Here is a 16,051-nt window from a genome sequence, read left to right as displayed (position 1 = left end):
CGAGTCAACTGATCAATAATTTAGTGTGTGTGCAGCGGTTTTCATTTCTTCAGGGCGGTTTGGATATCAAAAGTCTGACTGCGAGAAAATAAACAACACAAGGCGGTGTTTGTCATCATTTTACTTTTCCCTTGTGTTAGGACGCACTAGGCCGGTAGAATACATGTTCATATAAATCGGTATACATTAATTCAACACGCTGTGACAGGATGAACACATCCTGTCAGCTGAAGGGGTCTTAGGTCTTAGTTACAGTTTCTACTCTATCATCCTTAATTCTTGTGTTAGTAGTAAAACAGCAGAAGCAGCTAAATAAATACTTTGAATAATGTTAAGAGTTCTTAGTCCAAACTCATGTCTTCATCATCATCTTTCTTGTCTTTGGAGTCTCCGTCCTGGTCCGACTTTGTCTCCGTCTCCATGGCTTTGGCAAAAGCCTCCACATCTGCAGGCAAATGACAAATGTCCAGATTTTAGGGCTGTGAGTAATTTTCATTATTTGTTTTTAGTTTTTTAGTTACTAAAGTCTATAAACCATAAGACCAGTATGGTTAGGAATAAGTGTTCTCCTCTGCTTTTATGTTAAAAAAAGCAAAAGTGTAAAAAGTACGAAGTACAAGATCCACATAGACTGACTATACAATAACATACAGTACTGTGCAAAAGCCTTAGGCACCATTTGCTTTGTTCTTTTATGAACAATAACCAGTATTTATTTCTCTTTTTATTTTTTAAACTTAGAAATACAAAAAGTGGTTTCTTGGCTTCTCTCCTTCCACAAAAAAAAAAAAAATCTGGTCAAGCCTCTTCAGGTCCAACTTGGCATCCACATGAAGCTGCCAGATGCTGAACCAGGTCCTTGCCGGACTTCTGATCTCTCAATGAATAAACTTCTCATCAGATCTTCCACTTCTGTTTTTTGTCCTTGAATTTTCCAGATTCCTCTACAGAGGTTACATTTAATAATTTGTCACTTTAGCCAACGTGAGCTGTTTATTCTGATATTTTTGTTGTTTTTTTAATCACTGTGAACACATTTCCTATGGACACTATGTGTATTCTAATCAAGTGACTACGATATAAATAGGTATATAGTTATAATAGCACTGCCAAACCAAAGAAAATATTAATGGTGGCCTAGAACGTTTTCACAGTACTGTGTTGTCAGACAGACATGGACAAAATAAATGCTTGTGTTAACTCTTAACACTATTGTACTGTGCAAATGTGCACAGTTTATACATCTGGTATCAGGTCATTATTAAGGTCTCACTGGTCCATAGAATGAAACAAACCGCTTGAAAAGTAAAGTATGTTAAAAATGTATGTTTTCTAAATGAATCACAATATCCTGTTTAAATATAAAAACTGAATGAATGTGATATTAGTAAAGCACTGACCTCCTTTGTTGGCTGCATCGACGGCCTCTGCAGGAAGTCCAAACTGGTTCATCAGAGGCCCGAGCTGCCCCGACGCCAGAGCGCTGCTGAACATGCTCATAGCCTGCAGAGAGACAACAAATACCAAGAGTGAGGGCAAATTACCAACAGCAGGACCAAAGCCCTGCTAGAGGGAAAATACAGCGTCTCGCACGTCATAAGTTTAAAAGGTAAAGTAGATTGTTTCTCAGCCTGAAACTAAAGCCTAAAGTTAATGTGATGTCTTTGTTACATGGCTGATTTGAGGTCTCAGTAAGCAGTGACACTTGGAAACTAAAAACAAAATTCACAGCTCTATGAACACACATGTCTGATGTTAAATAGCAAAGAAAGCACAAAAAAACCCTTTCCATTCAGAACTACTAAGGAGGACACCAGTTTTCACTGTGTTACAAAGAGGACGAGCTCTTTACCTGCTGAAACTGAGGCGAGCTGAGTGTGTTGTGGAGCTCCTCTGAGCTCTGAGGCAGGGACTCTCCTGAAGGCAGGTAGGGCATCAACCTCTGCTGCACCTCAGGGTTTGCCAGGATGGGAGCCATGATCTCAGGCGTCAGGACGCTGGCGAGGTCCACTGCAGGTGACAAACACCAACAAAAATGGATTAGTCGAAGGATTACGAAAAAATACAAAATCACTACTTTTGCTTGTTGTAGTTTCGCAGCGTTTGACTATCAGACTTAGACTCTCAGTCGAAGTTTAGTCTACAGTGATATATGAGAAAGAATAGCAGCAAATCATTTGAAGAGCTAGAGAGCATCAAATCACCAGGTCCGTCTGTGTGTTGCTTTACGATTGTTCAATTCTGCCCCAGGCAGTATTATTCCTTCACAGATGAATTGTAAGCTGCAACCAGCAATTATCATCCATATCAATACATCTGATAATTATTTTCTGGCATTATCTATTATAATGCTTTATAAAAAACAGCACTTATTTACCATAATTATTCCCAAGTGAACACATGAAAATAGCTGTTTATGTCTGGCATGTACAGATTTGTATTATAGAAAACTGAAACCATTCAGGTTTCCAGTTGCATTGGTTTTGTCTTTTGTCTTCTGACTATTTGTTTAATTTTATTTATTATCTTTTTTAATATATAAATACCATTTTTATTTCTTGCATTTGTGTACTAGTCACTATACAGACCAATCTGTCAAGACCTGCACTAACCTGTACTAAAGGTGGTAAACAAAGATCTCCACACAGGCAGGTCCAATATTCTCTCTATAGCTCTTTAGCACTGTTGACACACCACTTGTGTTTGTCTACTACAGGGTTTATCAAAGCTCACTACAATTACACTGACAGAGGATCGAACAGTAAAGAGAACTGAAGCAATGAGCTGAAAGACAATATACAGTAGATCTCCACAGCGCTGAGAGGATAGTAATTCTGCCTTTCATATAAGAATACCCATGTGATGTGCTGTTAATACATATTTTGATTATAGCTCCATGAGACCTCAACTAATTTTGCATCCTTCATTTCTTTCATCCTCTTCTTGCTCCTTCTCTGGTTTACACGGTGAATCTGTAGGCGTGGCGAAGGTATTAAATCATGTCAGTGAAGCAGGAAGGATGGAGAGTTGTGCCTGATGGCGTGGGGCACAGTAAAATTAAATACAAACAGCACCAGACTGCAGTGTTTGCAGAGGGCTCCTGCTTCTGCAACAAACTGAATGTATTATGTCAAAATTACACAATATTACAGAAACTGTTGTGTTGTCAATGCTAATTATTTAAATAATATAAATAATAAGTTGAAATTAAACTAATTTGCCTATTATGCATTTCCCCTTTTGGTTGTTTAAGTGTAGGCGTCATCTCAGCTCCTCTCAGCTTTACCTAAAGCTACCTTCACTGTGGTCGGTTTCTCACCTCCCTGACCGCTGGCAGGTACGTTCATGGTGGCCAGGATGCTCTGCAGGTCTCTCAGCTGGATGGGCTGTGTGGGGTTGGCTGCCCCCGCAGCCAGAGAGGACACAGCAGGGGTAGAGGGGGTGGTGGCTGTGGGGGAGGCAGCTGAGGTGGCTGAGGGAGTGATGGGAGTAGTGGGCACCTGAGAGGAACCAAGCCGGTTGGCAGCAGAGGTGGAGGTGGGGGTGACGGCTGTGGACGGACTGAAGGAGAGAGAGAATAGAAGACATTCTGGACACTGGACACCAAACCTCCAGCTCAAGGTACTAATGTGAATCATCATTTCTTATAGATATTACGTGCTAAACCAAATCTAGTTCTGCCTACGTTTTATGAATGTGTTTCAACAACAACAACAACCTGAGGGTTAAGAGAACAACACTGATACAATAAAAAAACAGATGTTTGACTTATTCTAGATGCCTCCTGTCAATTCTTCTTGTTCTAACCCACTAATGTAACTAGAGCTGAAACATTTGATCGACAGAAAATTACTGGATAATACTGCCCTACAAAGGCAAAAAGCAGTAACTACAATCAGTCAAAACTGAGTTTTAACCTTTATCTAACTTTCTTTTTTCCTAAATTAAAAATTCTCTGAAAATAGCTTAAATCAGCAGTAACAAGGAAACTAATCATGTAAATGAAGGGAGAAGATAATCAGCAGACTAATTGATAATGATATAACAGCATGGAAACTAGAATGTGCTGTTGATAATGAATCTGTACTCTCATGACTTCTACTAGACAGGCTGTTTAATGTCAGTGTTTTAGATAGATGCTTCTGTTTATGCTCACCCACCTCCTGCCTGTCAAAACTGTCCCTAATATATTTCTTGGCAACATCTCATCTTCTGTGTTTGCCAGTAGAAATAAGAAAAAATATGCCACAGAATAAAAAAAAAAAAAAAACACAGTCCCAGCGAACAGGCAGTTTCTGATCAGAAAGGGTTCAGGCAATATTTAAGAGGCTTCTTGGAGGTTTAACTTAATAAGCATAATATACCTTGTTGAGGAGTTGCTGGCTGCAGGAACGCTGCTGCTGGTGCTGCTGCCCAGGAGGTTGGCCAAGCCTGGACCAGCGAGCGCCCCGAGACCACCTGATATTCAGGAAAACAGCCACATTATTCTCCTGTGGACATGAAACTAACTAAAAATATGAGATCACTGTTAGCCCTGCAGCTTGAGGAATCATTTAAGAAGGTACATACCAATCCCCCCAAGTCCTGTTGGTCCAATAAGCTGCATGAGCTGGTTGTGGCTCATGTTACCCAGAAGGCTCTGCAGACCTCCCTCCCCTTACAAAACAGAAGACACGTGACATCAGCACTGAGATTCATGTTTCTGGTGTTTCTCTGTGATAGATTTCTGGTTCTTTGTCCATGACACGTTTTAGGTTTGATCAGGAGAATATGAGCATCTCTCACCCCCCAGAGCAGACAGATCGTGCCCCCCACTGCTGCCACTACCAAGAGCTCCGGGCATGGGCGGGTTGTTTAGGTACTCGTTTACTTTGCGGCAGTACTCCTCATCTTTGTCGGTCTTTGGCTCCTGACACCAGAAATACAAGCATTTAGTTACTGCTGTTAAAGATCATTACAGAGGATGGACTAAATTAGTTTTCCTAAGAGTTTAGTCTCACAGTCTTCAGTCAGAAGATAAAACCTCATATTCAGAATGGAGGATGTGCTTTCATACCTGCATCCAGAAGAAGAGTCTTTTGGAGCCAGCTTTAAACTTCAACACATAAACTCGTCCAGTGGTGCACTGGTTGACCCGTTTGAACTCACAGTCATCTGGGAAGATGATTAGGTCCTAAAATGTAGGAAATTAAGAGGTTAAGGTCAACATGCGACACTCACCACTGAAATTCTGGCTCACACAACACCGGGTCAGTACTGCACAGATATTGTCACCTACATCATCCACATTCCCGGTCGTCCGATCCTTCCAGCAGAAGTGGATGAGGGAGTCGTCAGTCTGCTGGATGTACACCTGACCTTTACGCTTGTCAGGGGTCACGGTGCTGCCCTTCATGGTCATCTTACCAGCCCGAAACTCCACCAGGTACTTGCTGGAAGATCCACGGGATCCAGACACCATGCTGGGGAACAAAGCTCCGGAAGCCATGATGAAACTAATGGGAGGACAGAGGGGACTAGTTATAGTTGATTGACCCAAACAACACGATACAAACATGTATGATAACCTTGTATAATCAAATGAAATCATGCAAACGTTTTAATTTATCTTGACATTACGAGGACATTATAGTACACAGATTTTCTGCCGTGTGTGCCCTGGTATATTCAAACGTAATGAAGCTTCGATGATGAACCCTGGCCCTGTTTAAACATCATCAAGTAACTATCTTTTAACACCTCATGAGAGTCAGACTCCCAGGTCAGAACTATGTACTGGTGGATCCCAGAATACTCCTAATGCTGCAATGATACATCCTTATACATGTATAATGGCTCCCATTATCTTTAAACCTGTGCTGAAACATGTCATTACCTTCCTCACATAGAATAAACAGGAATACACAGACTGATTATGAGGATGGGAGCAGGTCTGGTTCCAGATATTAGACTATGACAGGTTGTCTTCCACCTGCTCCTTCGTATTCATCCAGTAAACGGATTTCTGTGTATCACAATCGGCAACTCTTGTTTGCTAATTCATTCTGGACATTTGTCTACCTTATTAAACGTAAGGTTTTTCTTCAGTTCCAGCATTTCAGGGCTCAAGTTAATCATGTAATTAAGGTAAACATTAAAAACACGCTGCTGGTTTTAGACTAGCTACACGGATGCACCACAGTGACTCTGCATCCTGCAGACAACAGCCTGTTTTCAGCTCACTGTGGTCACGACTGAGCCACAAATTCACACTGTACACACACAGACTAAACACGCAGCTGCCTTTTATCCTGCGAGGTCAAAACGTATTAAAAATAAGATGTTTGTACTTACATTTGTCTCTGAATTATCGTTCAGCGCAGAGCGGTCAAACACACTGAAGGTAACCGTGATTGGTTGACTGGCGCCAGTGCTTCTCTGTGATTGGCTGCAATGCGTGTCAATAATGTGGACTTTAAATCTGATGCGCATGTTCGGTAGAGATGACACAACACTATCTGAATCTATGATTAACATCTATGTGTGTGTATGGGTGCATGTATATGTACACATATACAACAAATGAATCATAACAAACACAATAAAGAATGAACAATTCTTCATGTTCAAGCATATTTGAGCACAAAATAATAGTTAAATCAAATTGCATGTTAAACTTTACCTGATTTCCTCCCAGGCCTTCAGCAGCACTTGGCAAAGATCTGCTGTGCTGGTAAGACAGTGTTCCTGAACTCTTCAGTCCAGCTTAAAGGATGCAGAGCCAGAATGAGCCAACAACCATTGTGTCTTTGTAAACCTTTTACTGTGTTAGAGGACTATTGCAAGATCTAGTTTGAAAATACACGCTGTAAGCGCACAATAACATAGTCTTAAAAGTACATTTAACCTGGGGAAGTTCTTCATTTAGGTCAGGGTGATGCTCAGGTAATAAAGTGAGAGCCTTAAACGATAACTCTGATTATAATGCATATTTTTTATGGTAAACAAATCCCATGAAAAGACCAAAAGAAGCATGTATGTGATCTAACTTGTCTGTGTAGTCGCCTAAAGCGTGATATACATTATTCCTCTTATCAGTGGTTGCTGTGCCCTTTATGGATGGGGCTGAAACTATAGATTATTATAGCTGTAATTATTTAAGAAATCATTTAGTCTAAAATTGTTCAGAGATGATTGTGACATTGTGTCTTGTTCTGTTCAACCAGAAGTCCAAATACCCCAAAACATGTATTTCACAACTTTATATGACAATGAAAAGTAACATTTTTCACAATGTCAGACTAAAAAAACGTTTCAAGCCATGAATTTGTGTGACAGTTGCCAATTATTTTTGTTTTGTTTTGAATATTTAGTAGACTGGTACTTCTCTGCCAATTATTCAGTCTACTTACATTATGTCAATTTGTCCTTTCGAGAGTTTTCTGTCCTACAAGCCTGTTATAAATAATTATATTGTGACGCATAAGACACACACACACACACACACACACACACACACACACACACACACACACACACAGAGGGATAGGCAGTAACTTCAAGAGTCCATAATCCATAATTTATTTCTTAAATATGCCTTGTATGCATATGCTTGTGTTTGGATAACTATGAAGAAAACAGAGATCAAAAAACATACAATGTAAACATTTCCAAATAGACGCTAGACCAAAAGACAGAAGGGTAAAGAGTATGAGATCAGAGGACCCATCAGACTGGACGTGCACCTTTAAGAGTGTGCTGGCGTCACAAAGTGCTTTGAATTCAGAGTAAAGTTGACAGCGGTTGGGGGAAGACATGATGTCAGATATTTCACCAGACAATATGTGCATAGGACTGTGAGCAGTCAAATGTGCAGTTGTATGCAAGGATAGTGCTTGGCAACAAAACGGGAAAATTGGCTACACTGTAACAAACATTACCGTGTACACATGTAAGCATTATATTATCAGCACACAACATTCATTAACTGTAGTGTCTGAAGCACACATTGGCTACTAGCTGAAGAGGAATTAAGGGTTTTATATTTCACATTTCAGGAGAGCAGACCGGATGGATCAGTTTGCATAGGTTCATCACGCCTACAGTGTCCTGGTCTTAATCTGTGGCTACTGTGTCCAAAAACACAGCTTTGAATTATTGTAAAATGACTCAGGACCTCGAACTGGACACTCAATCCATAATCAAGAGTCAATATGACACAGCTTTCTCTTTAAACCAGGGGTTTTCAAAGTAGGAAGTGCATCTTCCATGGGGTAGTCATAACACACATAATCCTATGTGGCTTACACCTTCAGAGGAGGTCTAATGTGGTCAGTCCTATAACAAATAAACGTTCAAACATCTGCCCAGAAATCCCAGAATAAAGATGCTCCTTATGTCCAGAACCTACCTGATAACCATCACTTTTCCTCATTAGCTGTCTGTAATACATCCATGGGTACACTGCTAATAGCTAACTCTGTAAACTCTTAATCGTGTCAATTCACCAAGTGACAGGAACTACAGGCTTAAAACCAAGTTGAAGATCACAGTTAATTATCTTCCACAGTACTACAGCACTATCTTCTTGGTTACAGCTCCAAAAGCCTCTAAATTATGTGACCTGTTCAACTTTTATATCTGATGCTCTCTTCTATTCATCCAGTTACAGATATTGACTTTGTGCTGATAACACTTCAGAACTGTTGGGGGTTGGTGCCCACACAGTAAGACTTTGAAAACCACTGCTTTATGCTCTGTATCCATTTAGCTTTTAACCTTTACATGAATGCATTTACCGTATTATAGTGCAGAAAAGAGTTTTTATGGCTTTAACGTGTGTAAATAATCACCTTGGTGACCATGCATGCACCAATTATTATACACATTAACTATGTTACAGAAGACGACAATCTAAAGTACCAACAATATTTTACTGTTTCGTGTTACAGTAAACGTTGTTATAAGCAGCTTTCATTCCTACTTTAAGTCTCTATTCACAGAAAATGATCACACATGTGATGCTTTGTGATTCTTAGTGCCTAAAACTAAAATAGACATTGAATTTTTCAAATAGGTTACATTTAAAAGTAGCAGATGTGTTTAAATAGCCCCTGATATCTGAATGCAACTTGACAGAAGTGTGTGGTGCATCTACAAGAAAGATGAGGGTTGAGTACCTGAACTAAAACTGTTACTATATCCTTAGAAGTCAGAGCTTTCTGTCCTGTGATTCAGAGATCACATGGGAGCAGCTGAAAATCCTCAACAGGTGAGTAACATACTGTACATGTGGACTGTTACTGTCAGAACCATGGTTAGGTCAAATGAAGATGTTCAATGTCAACATTTAAAGTCAGTAAACTCTACAACTCTATAACATTTCTCCTGTGGACAGCAGTCTCAGTTATGGATAATCTGATCAACTGCCTGCCTGATTCTGATATCAGCTTTTCATTATTTCAAACACCAAGACCAAGCAGCAGTGGATGTCACATAAACACAACTCTTAGAGGCTGAGAGAAACAAGTGAATCCTATCAAAGGGGGGGGGGGGGGGGTCTTCACACCGAGCACCGCCTGTGTCAGTATATGTTCGGACAGTCACTGTAATTCCTGTCGAAGTATCCACCTGTGTACAGCCAGTCCTCAGCTCCTGTATAAGGGTTTGTTCGCAGCTGAAACCACCTGATGAAACATAAAACATACAAGACCTGTTTTTAATGACAGGGTTAAGACAGAAGTGATGCATGTTCCTGGGAACTAATTGGGATCCAAGGAAAGGGAGCAACTACTTTTCTACCATCTAACAATATGTTGTTTAGGCGAGATTGTATGCAGTTGATACAGTTATGTGCACAGTCTCTGTTTAAATCAGACGTCCAATTTGCATTTTGCAAAATGCAGTTATTATTTAATCAATTAAATTAAAGACTGACAATGTCAATGTTAACATTTTGTAAGTAACTATTAGTTTAGAAATGTGCTGCCCAGTGTCACAGAACAATGAACACGCAACTAAAAGAGCTACAGAAATGACTTGTTTGCAGTGACTGCCTCTAAAGATTGTGTAACTAAATATAATTTAAGTAAGTTTTTGTCTGAGCCATTTCCAGTTGTTGAACTATTTAAAGTGCCCATGTTATGCAAATCCACTTTTTGGTGGTTTTGGTAGATTTGTATGACTCTGGTGCATGTAGACAACCCCAACTGTGTTACTAGTACACTCCATCCTCTTTACATCTTCTGGTTTTGTAGAATCCAGTCCCTTAGTGGTCCATTCAAAGTTAGCATTCAAAATGACGTAAGCAAAACACTAGCAGCAGAGTGTAAAGCACGGACACTGCTCACCATTAAGATAAATGGACTCAGGATCTGAACAAACTGGATTTATTTGATTTTGACAGGACGGTCCAGTATTTGTGTGTGCAAATTCCAACCAGTTCATGGATGCTGGATTCACTTTATGGACTGAAGCTCAAAGATAGACGCATTTTGACTCTCTATGACCTAAAGCTGGGCCTTGTTCAAAGTTTGAAGCCATAGATGTTATCATTTGAAAGTGTTTTTGTCTGGTTTGGGTTAGCTTGTTAAATGTAGCCACTTTACCTGCTCAGTAATGCTAAAGATGGTTAACGGTTCACAGTGGGACGTCGGGATGTCCTAGAGACAGCTTGTGAAACTTTTAAAACTATTTTTATGGCAGTAGTGGATTAGATGGTGGTAAAGTACCACGTTTATCTGACACCATTAGAACTTATAGCTTAGCTGTGTCTGCTGCTACCACAGAATCTCTGTGATCCTGCTGCTGTGTCCGCAAAGTCGTTTTTGTAACAAAATACATCTCTGAAAGAGACTCCAATTGAAAAGATGTTGAAATACACCTTGGAAAGTTTTAAGTTTGCAACTTATAAACACACACCTGGTCGACCACTCCTCTTTATCCTGGGATCGCTCCCGGCGCGCGGCCCGTTGCTTCTCCTCTAACCGCTCTTTTTCCGTACTTGCTGTATCTATACATGGAGAAGCCATTACAGCATCACATGAGGGTCCTTCTAATGTGTGTGGACAGAAGTCCCGATGGTGTTACCTATGTCTCCGTTTTCCATGGCTCTAATGTCGGGTCTGAGCCGGCAGTCTGTCGGTGCCAGTAGTCTCTCCATGCTGGGCTCCAGCTCGTTTAGTGTCATGGCAAAGCTGGTGAAGTTATACATCTACTCAACCGGAAACACAGCAGAGTAAAACATAATTATTTAACACTAAATAATTATGTTTCAGTAACAGGAGAATGAAATCTAAAAAAAAGATTATTTGTGCATGTGTGTGACATACTGACCTGTGCTGAGTGAGCAGGCCGCGGTGTTATCCTCCAGAGTAAGGCACTTCCAGGTATCACAGTCACGGTCTCTTGAACTTCTGGCATCTCATCTGCTTCCTCACCCTCACAACTATGTTCCTACACAGACACACACACACACACACACACACACACAGACACACACACACACACATCCATCCAGATATATGACATTATCAGACGTAGACACTAACTAGCCAAAGCTTACAGTACGTAGAGTACATGTGCAAACAGGTGATTCACAGAACTACAGTTGCCACAAATTCAACACGTCTCTCAAGCAACAATGCATGTCATTGCAAGACATTATGGGTTAGTGCTGGCAATGACCTAAACATACACTACACTTTGAACATAACTAGACAACAGCAGTGGCACACTATAGATATCAAATACACTTTTACCTTACCTTCTACTAATGCCACTGCATGTTATTGTGAAAGGAAGAGATACCGTTTGAGAAACAAACATTTCAAAGTGAAGAGTAAAATTCACAGATTACTTCACTTTAGATAAAACATATCAAAAACAATCACCATAAGAAAATCATGGCAGCATTTCATCGCAGTGGAGGATAATGTGAATCAGTTAATCACATTTCAGTTCAATCTGAGCATCCTTCACCTGTTTGAGCTTTTTTGAGTCTCCTCCTGTCTTTTTAGACGCGTCATAAACCTTGGGGTCCACGCTGTACATGCACTCTGTCCACTTTCCATAGATCACTAGTCGCTTCTTCTTGCTGGTACGACAGCAGCACAGTTATTAAAACCAGCATCAGAAAATACATCGACCACAGACACTGGTTATTGTTAGCATAGTCATGCTCTTACCTTTTGTCTTGGATATAACCTTCTACTTTGTGCAACTCTTTGCCGAACATGCCGCATGGTTTGAAGTTCAACACACACTTATCTCCCGTGCTGAGGAAATAAATGCAAAATAAATACATAAACCTCAACCATTAAGCACTGGTCTGTACAGATGTTGCAATAAAGTACTTGTCATTGTACCTGTGGTTGACTATCTCCACAGTTCCATACTGCTCAATCCAGAGTTTTCCCAAGATGATGTTATGCACACAGCACATTGGATTTGTCCATGTATACGCTTCTTTATGTCTGTAAGAAAACCAGGACATTTTCAATGAATGGTTCAAAATGTGGGAAATATACTTGTTTGTTTTATATTGGGGGTTTTACAAAATGAGTTATATTACTTCTGGACTGAGCCAGGGTAGCTGTCTCCCCCTGTTACTAGTCTTGCAACAAAAACAAATGATTCAAAGTTTCCCAACAGACAGAAATACAAGAGTATGAGCAACCCTTCAAGACTCATGATACAAATACTCACTTCAGTAACTCCAGTGTCATGGTGCCTTTGGGCTCAGCCTCCACACTTTTTCCCCAGAACTTGAGTTTCGGGTAGATGGAGCCATGAAACTTAAACTCTTTCTTCAGAGACTCGGCATGGAAGGCACTGACAGGGGGATGGTGGCTCACCTGCTCCGAGATCAACCTGTAGCACTCGTCCTCTCTTAGAAAACAAACAACAAAACAAAAACAATTTATCATCAAGACAAAACTGCGCTATGCAATTTAAACACAGGTTCCACTTTTGACAACAGTGTTCTCTAATACCTTACGAGTTCATATGTCTCCCCCAACAAAGGGTTAAAAGGCTTTCCAGTCCTTTCCCATTGAGATGCTACAGCCGAGACAGCAAACGCAGCAACAACCTGTCACAGAGGCATAAAGTGAATCAGAAGACTTTCAGTAAACTAACCAGTTGCTTGCAGTCCTACATCAGAGTGACTTCTAATTCAAAGCGATTTTATTTGTATAGCGCCAAATCACAACAAAAGTCATCTCAAGGCACTTTACAGCATTTAAGACCTTACGAAATATACTGTAACCGTTGAATTATATAGAAAAGCCAAAACTTGATCATGCACTAGGCGACAGTGGAAAGGAAAAACTCCCTTTTTGTCGGTTACATATATCTGTCCTGAATACTAATACAGCTAATAATGCTAAAAGAAAAGGAATTATTATTATTATTATTATTATTATATAATAAAAATACTGTAAGATGTGACAAATATGTTTAACATCATAGTCGTCTATTATTTCTACCTGCATGCGCTCTATGGAGTCAGATAAACTGCAGGCTTTGTGGATAAGATGAGTGTGTTCCATGTACTCTGAGATTCTCTGGAGAAAGCTCAGTGGCTCATTAAACACAACAGGCATCGCAATTTTGGACAGCTCCTGTTAAAAAAAAAAAAAAAAGATCAGACAGGAAGTGCAGACAGGAAGACACAAGTTTTACATCAGATTCTAAGGAAGGCACCGCACTGTTATACTTAAGTCTTCCCTTAACTCATGTATCACGCACCTTATCTAATATTGTTCTAATGAAATGTTGAAGTGCACTCCATTATGCATGCACGGCATTCAGATATTCATCTGAGTTACTTTTTTCTTTCTGGTGGCCGCAAAGCTTTTTCATTTGAATAAATGTGATCAGAGAACAATTCACAGCACCAGCTTGGTGAAGGTAGAAACATGTTAGTAATCTAATGTAAAGAAAGGCAAATTATACAAGGTCAGTTTTTTGTTCATATTTGATGTTCCAAATCCAGACTACACCCCCTGAGTAACTGAATGTAATATTAGCTTAGGGCAGCAGCTTTATGGGGTCACAGTTTTGTTAGAAGTCAGGGAGGACTCACCATGCCGATACATTTCTTCAGTATACTCCACACACTGAAATTGTTTCTTGAGATCATTTCAGCAGGAAGGATTTTCCTGGGGACACATGTTTAAACCGAAAATTTAAAGATGTGAAATCAGACAGGTGAATGGTGAGACATTTAATGCCAAAAATTATCATTAAGAAAAAAAATGCCTACTGTAGCTACACACATAATAATAAATGTGCTGCTGTGAAGGTGCTCACAAGTACATATAAAAATGTGATTGCACTGGCTCATGCATGATGAAGCCCTACAACCCTTCATCCTAAGACAAATTCATGTTCAAGTAGTAACATGAATGCTTATGTGCAGTTGTATGCAAAAGTACAGGTGAGTTACATATTTGCTTACATCGGAAAATGAAAAGGACAACATTTAATTTATCTAGAAGTGGCGTTTTTAAATCAAGCATTAGTTGACCGTTACTTCTGTAACAGTACACTAATGTAAAAATAGAAAAGGTTTGCACAAACTTCAAGTCAGTACTTCGTAACCCTCATTTGGCAGAGATCACAGCTTGCACAACTCTTTTTGTAACAACTAAGAATTTTTCAATTCTTCATTTTGAAAGTTTCAACCATTCTTCTCATCATATCCTTTCAAGTTCTGAGGTATTTCCGACTGTCTTGGACAGACAGTATCTTGGGCAGATTAAGGTCTGCTTAGGATAATTATCACTGACTGATTACAGGAATTTTCTGATGACTGGTGGATTCCAGTCTTCCAGCTACTTGTGCAATGCTTTCCACTGGCTGCAACACGACCTCAAAGCAGGCTATTCCCACCTCAGTGCTTAACAGTCGGTTATATGTTATTTTCATGAAACACTGTTTCGGCTCCACAGCAGTAGTTTTCACCTCTGTCTCATGCAGATGTTGCCCTGCACATTTCAGACACTCACGTTTTCATGAGAATCTTTTCATTCAGACTAAGTTTGTGCATTTCTTGGGGTGTCAACACCCACAATTTGCTATTAAGAAACATTTCTGGCAGTTTCTAAGATGGATCTATGTTATTATGTGTGTAGCCTCCTCTGCTTTGTTTCATCTGTCAGATTCCTATTTTTGAAGATGGTCTGAAAAAACATGAGCACTCAGCAAACAGGGTAATGTATCTAAAGCTGGCTACATCTGCACACACATGCATGCCACACTTCTACATGTCTCTTCACCTGCGCTCCCACACTCCATTCTCTTGTGTGGCGCTGCCATCAGTCACCGGCTTGCTGTCAAACACCAGGGCATCTTTAAAACTGACCTCGCAGGAATCATCTGACTCCAGCCCTGATGGATGCAAGAGGACAGCGAGTGAGGACAATGAGAGCAAGGTTCATTCATACAAACGCACAAGAACTAAGCTTGTGTGTGTGACACTACGTGTCTCACCTGTCTCCGCGTCGTAAAACTCCTCCTCGCTGTTCATACTGAGCTGAGAAAGTAACTAAGCGTTACTCAGAAGTCATGTTTCCACCACCGGTCTGTCCCTGCAGCCCAGCCTCTCTCCAAGCATCACAGACAGCCAAACACACAACCTGCAACACGGGCAGCTCGTTACACCAAGCTGGGCAGCAGCGTGTGGTCGTTAAAGCCTCACATCATCTAGTAAGTGTTGTACATAGAATAATAAGAGCTTGTGAGCTCGCTGTCAGCAGCTCTGGTCCCCAAAGAGCCTCAGGTATTAGTTAGTTAGCGCTCGGACAGGCTAACTAGCCTTTAGCTTCGCTGCTGCACTGAGTTAAACCGTCAGCTGGACAGCGGACAGCAGAGATTAGCTAACGTTATCAACACGGTCATTGGCGAACAAATACCAACACACGCAAGACGACTTAAACACGGTTAAATCGGGCATACCTGTGATTTGAGGCGAAATGAAAGCTGTGGTAACATAAACAGCCGAAGAGTGAGCTGCCTGAAGATGGGCGGAAGTGGGCGGCAAGGACACCGTGATGGACGGATACGTCAG

General features: G+C 40.5%; 2 protein-coding genes across 2 annotated transcripts; both read right to left on the bottom strand.

The window, feature by feature from the left end:
* Positions 1-110: 110 nt before the first annotated feature.
* LOC113166960 (proteasomal ubiquitin receptor ADRM1-like) lies at positions 111-6,410 on the bottom strand. The gene is made up of 10 exons (XM_026367241.1): positions 6,334-6,410; positions 5,279-5,495; positions 5,057-5,173; positions 4,786-4,909; positions 4,570-4,656; positions 4,365-4,458; positions 3,320-3,561; positions 1,853-2,010; positions 1,401-1,503; positions 111-445 (listed from the first exon to the last, which is right to left on the bottom strand). The coding sequence occupies exons 2-10, from the start codon at positions 5,486-5,488 to the stop codon at positions 342-344; spliced, it is 1,239 nt and encodes a 412-aa protein (XP_026223026.1). The 5' UTR covers positions 5,489-5,495; positions 6,334-6,410; the 3' UTR covers positions 111-341.
* Positions 6,411-7,544: 1,134 nt separating this feature from the next.
* On the bottom strand, positions 7,545-16,043 carry LOC113166950 (oxysterol-binding protein-related protein 2-like). The gene is made up of 14 exons (XM_026367229.1): positions 15,940-16,043; positions 15,475-15,620; positions 15,261-15,372; positions 14,066-14,141; positions 13,467-13,601; positions 12,972-13,069; positions 12,685-12,867; positions 12,345-12,452; positions 12,165-12,254; positions 11,959-12,073; positions 11,314-11,433; positions 11,068-11,191; positions 10,900-10,990; positions 7,545-9,665 (listed from the first exon to the last, which is right to left on the bottom strand). The coding sequence occupies exons 2-14, from the start codon at positions 15,509-15,511 to the stop codon at positions 9,563-9,565; spliced, it is 1,392 nt and encodes a 463-aa protein (XP_026223014.1). The 5' UTR covers positions 15,512-15,620; positions 15,940-16,043; the 3' UTR covers positions 7,545-9,562.
* Positions 16,044-16,051: the final 8 nt, after the last annotated feature.

Source organism: Anabas testudineus, chromosome 7 (assembly GCF_900324465.2).
Source record: "Anabas testudineus chromosome 7, fAnaTes1.2, whole genome shotgun sequence".
In the NCBI taxonomy this organism is placed as follows: Eukaryota; Metazoa; Chordata; class Actinopteri; order Anabantiformes; family Anabantidae; genus Anabas; species Anabas testudineus.
This window is presented reverse-complemented; position numbering and strand designations above follow the sequence as displayed.

What these genes read in the sequence shown, in the direction of transcription:
- LOC113166960 (XM_026367241.1), bottom strand. Translation starts at nt 5,488, where the DNA reads ATGGCTTCCGGAGCTTTGTTCCCCAGCATGGTGTCTGGATCCCGTGGA. An exon ending in CGACCGGGAATGTGGATGAT is followed by an intron (nt 5,174 to 5,278) that starts GTAGGTGACAAT and finishes CCTACATTTTAG; the next exon opens with GACCTAATCATCTTCCCAGA. An exon ending in GCCAGCAACTCCTCAACAAG is followed by an intron (nt 3,562 to 4,364) that starts GTATATTATGCT and finishes TCTCTCCTTCAG; the next exon opens with TCCGTCCACAGCCGTCACCC.
- LOC113166950 (XM_026367229.1), bottom strand. Translation starts at nt 15,511, where the DNA reads ATGAACAGCGAGGAGGAGTTTTACGACGCGGAGACAG. An exon ending in AATGGAGTGTGGGAGCGCAG is followed by an intron (nt 14,142 to 15,260) that starts GTGAAGAGACAT and finishes ATGTGTCCCCAG; the next exon opens with GAAAATCCTTCCTGCTGAAA. An exon ending in ACTCCATAGAGCGCATGCAG is followed by an intron (nt 13,070 to 13,466) that starts GTAGAAATAATA and finishes CCTCTGTGACAG; the next exon opens with GTTGTTGCTGCGTTTGCTGT.